The sequence below is a fragment of the Aplysia californica genome, unplaced genomic scaffold (assembly GCF_000002075.1).
Source record: "Aplysia californica isolate F4 #8 unplaced genomic scaffold, AplCal3.0 scaffold00333, whole genome shotgun sequence".
Lineage (NCBI taxonomy): Eukaryota > Metazoa > Mollusca > Gastropoda > Aplysiida > Aplysiidae > Aplysia > Aplysia californica.
This window is the reverse complement of record NW_004797603.1, coordinates 80,370-87,229: the sequence shown is the minus strand read 5'-3', so window position 1 is coordinate 87,229 and position 6,860 is coordinate 80,370. Positions and strand designations below refer to the sequence as shown.

At 38.2% G+C, this 6,860-nt stretch overlaps 1 protein-coding gene across 2 annotated transcripts in view; it reads right to left on the bottom strand.

Moving 5' to 3' along the window:
• Positions 1-6,125: 6,125 nt before the first annotated feature.
• Positions 6,126-6,860, bottom strand: part of LOC101859422 (coiled-coil domain-containing protein 158) — a 40,949-nt gene continuing 40,214 nt past the window's right edge. For both annotated transcript variants that reach the window (XM_005102631.3, XM_005102632.3), the window contains one exon: positions 6,126-6,703. In XM_005102631.3, the coding sequence (XP_005102688.1) occupies positions 6,621-6,703 (83 nt within the window). In that variant the 3' untranslated portion in view covers positions 6,126-6,620. The remainder of the gene's footprint in view (positions 6,704-6,860) is intronic.

Sequence of the window (6,860 nt, the reverse complement as noted above, 5' to 3'; positions counted from 1 at the left end):
ACACACACACACACACACACACACACACACACACACACACACACACACACAAACACACACACACAAAGCATACATTGTGTGTCTGCCATGCCCTTGCACAGTTCACTGTAAAAAAAAACACCAAAAAAAAACCCTCTCTATGAAAAACGTTCTTCTGAACAGGTGAGGCAGGGCTAACTCTTTCAATCAACAAGAGTGTTTCAAGATTTGTTCTCAACAGTCTTAGATTGGGTAACATTTGATCACATTTGCATCCACGAAGTCTTCAGATACCAAACGATGTTGTAGTCTAAAAGTAAAGGCTACAAGAAGAGCAGCCGGAAGAGCCAGACGGCAATCTGTGGCAAATTTTTGGAGAGCAACATTATTCATTTACATGTCGCGACTTGAACATTTTCTTCTAATTATGCAAAGTGTATTTGATCTAGGAGTGACAAGCCACACCACGCTTACTTTCACGTGATTAATTCCTGTGGAGACGGAAGTTGTTCATGGCCAGCTGAAATCATTCAACTTCAGAACCAGTTTCCTCTGGTACTTCCCATACAAAGCTCACAGAGGTGCAACTTCCATACCCTTTTATTTTTAAAAATTGTTTAGTAAAGGTTTTACGGCACTCGCAACTGCATAAGGTCATATGAGCGCCAAGGGGTAGATGTCAACAGAGAAGTCTTTACAGGGAATCAGGCTTACTCTGCTCACCTCTCTAGCTTCAACAGCACAGTCTTTTTCGACTTTCAAGGCACCCCGGAAATAGCGGGTCACGTTACAAGAGTGTGACAAACATACAAAAGAAGTAGAGGAAAATGACAATAGAAAGGATTAGGAAAGAAAAAGCAGCAGGTCTCTGTTGTAGATCAGGCGCAGTTATGAGCGTGACATTGTTGATGAATCAGCCCATTTACAATTCTACTTTGAATGAACGAGAAATGTCCCCCCTTTGGGAATGACCTAAAGACACTTCAGTCAGTGGAACCGCCCGTGGGGTGCTTCCATACCCAACATGTTTTTTTTTTTATAACAGTAACAGCATTTGCAAGGGCTCTCATTAATTGAGCATGCATACTTTAAAAAAAAAAAAGAAAAGAAAAAAAAAGAATGTTTTGTTTGTTTATAGTAGAGGATTTTACGGCGCTCGCAACTGCATAAGGTCATGTGAGCGCTAAGGAGTGGGTGTCAACAGAGAAGTCTTTACATTGAATCAGACTTAGACTGCTCACCTCTCTAGCTTCAACAACACAAAGTCTGCTTCGACTATCAAGGCACCCCAAAATAGCAGGTCACAAGAGAGTGACAAACATACAAAAGAAGTAGAGGAAAATGACAATAGTAATGATCAGGAAAGAAAAAGCAGCAGTTCCCTGTTGTAGATCAGGCACAGTTATGAGCGTGACATGAATCAGCCCATTTACACTTCTACTATGCTTGAACGAGAAATGTCCCTCCTTTGAGAATGTTTGTCAGTCAGTCTAACAAGTCCCATTCGATTGATCACCCTTCTGTACAAGACAACAAAACTGAACTCAAAACCTTGTTATATATTATTGCCAGGTTTATTTACCTTAATGCATTGGTATAAATAAATATAAGTTCAGTTACAAACGTATACGCATTAAGTAACGTGCACAATAATTTCAAATACGGGTTTGTTAATCCTTTGGTATCAGTAAAGCATTGGAGCAAATATATCTTAACAAACATAATCACGGACGGATGACATGGAACAACAAACATAATCATGGACGGATGACATGGAACAACAAACATAATCACGGACGGATGACATGGAACAACAAACATAATCACGGACGGATGACATGGAACAACAAACATAATCATGGACGGATGACATGGAACAACAAACATAATCACGGACGGATGACATGGAACAACAAACATAATCACGGACGGATGACATGGAACAACAAACATAATCATGGACGGATGACATGGAACAACAAACATAATCACGGACGGATGACATGGAACAACAAACATAATCACGGATGGATGACATGGAACAACAAACATAATCACGGACGGACGACATGGAACAACAAATATTAATTTCCTTTCACTATCCAGGAAGAATGTCAGTTTGATCTGGTCTACCCTTTGGTGTCTTTGCCTTTAGTAGGTTGTAGTAAGAGTTTTATGTCACTTGTAACGCAATTAAGTCATAAGTGCCGAAGATAAGATTTGTTACAAGAGAGTAACATACACAAAAAAAAGGAAAGATAGGGACGATAGATTTCTTCTATAGGAAAAAGGAAAAAATCACACCAGAGCACCAATTAACCGCCTAAGTCATTGCCTTTTATAGCTAGATCATAACATAAACGTTTTCAAAAACAGGAAGTATGAAAAAGTTTTACGAACTTTTCTCCAACACACAACTCAAAGTCCAAACACAACATTCACAACTTGACCTGCAGCAACAGATACCCAGGGTATCATGAATCATTCTTCTTTTTTTATTCTCTTTTCATAGGGTGGTTCAACAGCATAAGTATATTAATGTTAAGGAATCAAAGACAGTGTAAGAAAAAAATAAATCAACACAAAACGATTTTTTTTAAATGCTTGAAAATATCACCAGGACATAAAAAATGAGCCTGTAATATAACAGAATACAAAAAATCGATCATGTGATACAAAATAAAGCTGGAATGTTAAAAACTTGAAAATTGCTTTCAAGATGTAAGACAGAAGTGGAAGAAACATTTCAGGCAAGTTAACCAGTAAGTTACGTTCTCTGCGTTCAGATCATTAAAGTCTTCAAAAGTGTGATCAAAACACTGGTAGACCAGTTACTTGTATGGCTAGTGAAAAACCCACCATGTAGGGAGGGATATTAAGATAGATGAACTGTATGGCAGTTAGAGAGATGATAATTATGATAAGATATTGAAGTTTACTCTTGATTGAGAGATGATAAGAATAAGATATTGAAGTTTACTCTAGATGGAGAGATGATAAGAAAATGAAGTATACTCACTCTAGATGGAGAGACATGATAAGATAATGAAGTTTTCTCTAAATGGAGAGATGATAAGATAATGAAATTTTCTCTAGATAGAGAGATAATAAGATAGATGAACTGTATGGTAGATGGAGAGATGACAAAATAATGAAGTTTACTCTAGATGGAGAGATGATAAGAAAAAGATAATGAAGCTTACTCTTGATGGAGAGATGATAAGATAATGAAGTTTAATCTAGATGGAGAGATGATAAGACACATGAACTTCACTGTGGTTGAAGAATTGATCAGATGTATAATAATGTAGTTTACTAAAACATTAGACATAATAAAATAATGAAGTCTACTGTAGATGAAGAGACGCTAACAAATTTTTTTACGGTAGGTGGAGAGGCGATAAGATAAATAAACCTTTTTATACTTTAAAGAAGGTAACCAGGTTGCAAGCGTAAAGATGTGATTAATTTGTCAGATGCCAATATAGGTCCGGATATAGAAACCACACAAGTATATCTGTATTATATATTTGTGTATCGGTAAAAAGATAAAGCCAACTGACATGTACGTCTTCAACAAGGACACAATAATATCTCAGGTAACTTCTACATGTATGCTATCATGATTATGAAATGAGTAGTTGTTTTCCACACTCAAGCAGCACAAGCTCAATGGTTTCACACCTACACTGGAGTCGGCTTAAACCAAACACAGACAATCTGAATTTAAAAAACAGCGGCAAACACCCCCCCCCCCTCCCAAAAAGAAAGATCATTTTTAAATCTCCAATTTTTTTATTTTAAAAAAAAATTTTTTTGGGGGGGGGGGGGGGGTGTCTTCTATTTGAGAAACCTTTCTAAACCAAAAACCTGGCTACACCCAAGAAAATCAAGTGACCCCACTTACAGTATAACACGGATAGGTCAACACAGAAGACTCGGAATCACGCATCTCTCGAACAGTGCCTGCGGTCCCGGTTTTTTTCTTTTCTTTATCGTTGTGAAATATCCCATGAACACCCATCCCTCAAACTACCGAGGCGCGTCCTGTATGACGAATTCTGGCTATCTGTGTTATACTGTATTTTAGTTTTAGTTTTTGTTGAGGTTTTACGGCACTCGCAACTGCATAAGGTCATATGAGCGCCAGAAGATTAGAGGTGTTACAAGAGAGTAACAAACATAAAAAAGATGAAGGGGAGATAAGGACGATAGATGTTTGATAGGAAAGAAGGAGCATACCACACCAGAGCACCCGCCAACAACCCACATACTGTATTTTGGTTGTAAAGCCGACTCCACTGTGCTACAAGTAGTACACGGATACTAGTTTTATTGTTTGCACCAATACAGCACACTTTTCCCTTCCACGGCAACGTCCCTCCACCACATATAAAAAGCAATAGGATAAGTCGGGAACACTTGCAATTCTTTAGTATTCTTTTCAAACACTGTTGATCTGTCACATCTTCCTCCAGTGTATGATATGTATATATATTTTTTCATATGTGCATATATGTATGTGTAACATATGTATCAGTATGCGTACTGGTATATATGCACACACACACACACACACACACATACACACACACAGATACATATATGTGAGGCAGTGTGGTGGAATCAGGCTCTCGTCAATTTTTGGGCATGTAGAGTTATTGGTATCATCTTAAAACTTGTTCACTTGTCTTTATTGGGATGAAAAAAGTATCCATTTATCTTGAATACAAGTCGAGATATTTGCGAAAGAAGGAGGTCGGGGTCACTTGTTTTCAGAGGTAATATTAGTGAGAAAATGGCCGCCAAAGATTAGTTATTTCCTTAGCTTAAGAGTCCGTGGTAACTGAAACTTTACATTTTTTGTGCCTTTAATCAACGTTTTTCAGAAAAATCCACACAGAAATGAGTTCTTCAACGAGCATGAAAGGTGATGAGCCAAAAAACAAAAATTTGATAAAAATTCACAAACCTTCGGAAAAATCCAAGTTTCTTCATTTTGATTATTTTGACGAGAGCCTGATTCCACCACACAGCCTCACATATGTATGTGTAACATATGTATCAGTATGCGCACAGGCATATACACACACACACACACACACACACAGATACAGATATACATGTTCAGTCTTTACAGTAAATGCCTGACAAGTCCTTCCATTTTCTTTTCCTTATCATGTAGGTGATGAAAACTCAAAGAATGCTTTGTGTTGCAAAAACCCTTCTCCAAGAGATGGAACAACTGTTGAACTGAATGTAATCATTAGCACACTTTCGTTGTGACATTTCTTCCACACACACCACTGGAGAAGGAGACAGCTACACACTGCACCTGCTATTGCGTTGTTGATTTCTATTTGTAAAAGTGTAAAAACAATACTAGAAATAAAAAGCCCTCTTGGAAGACATAACGATCTACGCGAGGCTACAAGTCAGACTAAATTTGCATTTTTCACTAAAGCTATCTGTTATTTTTCTACAACTCATCCATTTAATTACAATTGCACAAAGACAATACGTAATAAAACCTGAAAATTTGTTATCTGTCCATACACTTAACATCGATGTCACTCGACACATAACACCTATACCACACTAAACGGATAATTCAGCATTGACATACATATACATTAGTGTATATATATATATATGAAGTAACAAAGTTCTCGTTTTATTCATTGATTGCTCAGCTGTGTTGACGTCTCTCCGAAAGACGACACCACGCATTGTGTAGTAACATTTGTTTACTTCAGTGGAAGGCCCAGGTACATGCAGTCACTATCAGTTCCTTAACCTGAACGACCGCAAACTCATAGAAACGCACACAATTACACACACACACACACACACAATTACACACACACACACACACACACACACAATTACACACACAGCGTACGTGCACACACACACACACATGCGCGCGCACTAATTATGTAGGGACTCATGCAAGTCAGAAATACGTTCATTGTTGAGTAACTTTGACAAAAGAAGTTCATTGTTTCATTCTCACACTTATTGGCAGTATTGGACAACTATTTTATTCCTTTTTGCCACCTTTTCTCTTTCACCCATTTTCCCCCTTTCTAATCTCTTTCTCTCCTTACCACATCCTCTTCCCCCCCATCTTCCCCTTTCTTTCCTTTTTTTTTTTCTCCTTTGTATGTCTGTCTCTCCTCCTTCCTCTGCTTTTCTTCTTTTTGTCTCTCTCTTTCTTTCACATCCTTTCTCCATCTGTCTTTCTGCCACCTTCTCACTGTCCCCCATCTTTGCCTCTATTCTTCTTCCTTCCCTTAAGCCAGGAAAGTTTGTGACTTGCTTAACTTCTTTGTCCAAGCTATAGACCTAGTCTAGCCTTCAATGCTATTTCTGTGGAGTCAGTTTAGTAGTAGAGGTTTTACGGCGCTCACAACTGCATAAGGTCATATGAGCGCCATCTGTGAAGTCAGTACATTTGTATGCAAGTTCAGATCCCAGCATTGTTTTAGCTCTACAGACCTAGTCTAGTCATTAACGCCATTTCTATGAAGTCAGTACATTTTTATGCAAGTTCAGATCTATATATATATCAGTGACCACTTCTTGTCCAGTCTGTCATTTTTCTCTCCCTCCTTCTCTCTATCCACCTGACTTGTCTGTCATCTGTTCTCCCTGGCCTTTCTCTCTATCTGTTTGACCGTGTCCAGTTTCTCTCCCTGAAGATGGATCAGCTCTGCCATTTCTGCCAAACAAAACAAGGAAAACGTTTTGTTTAGTTTTAGTAAGATTTTTATGGCACTTGCAATACAAATAGGTGTCTAACAAAGTTACTGAGGATCAGATGGACAGACAGGGTCACCAATGTTGGAAGTGTTAAGGAAAACAAGACAGATCCCAGT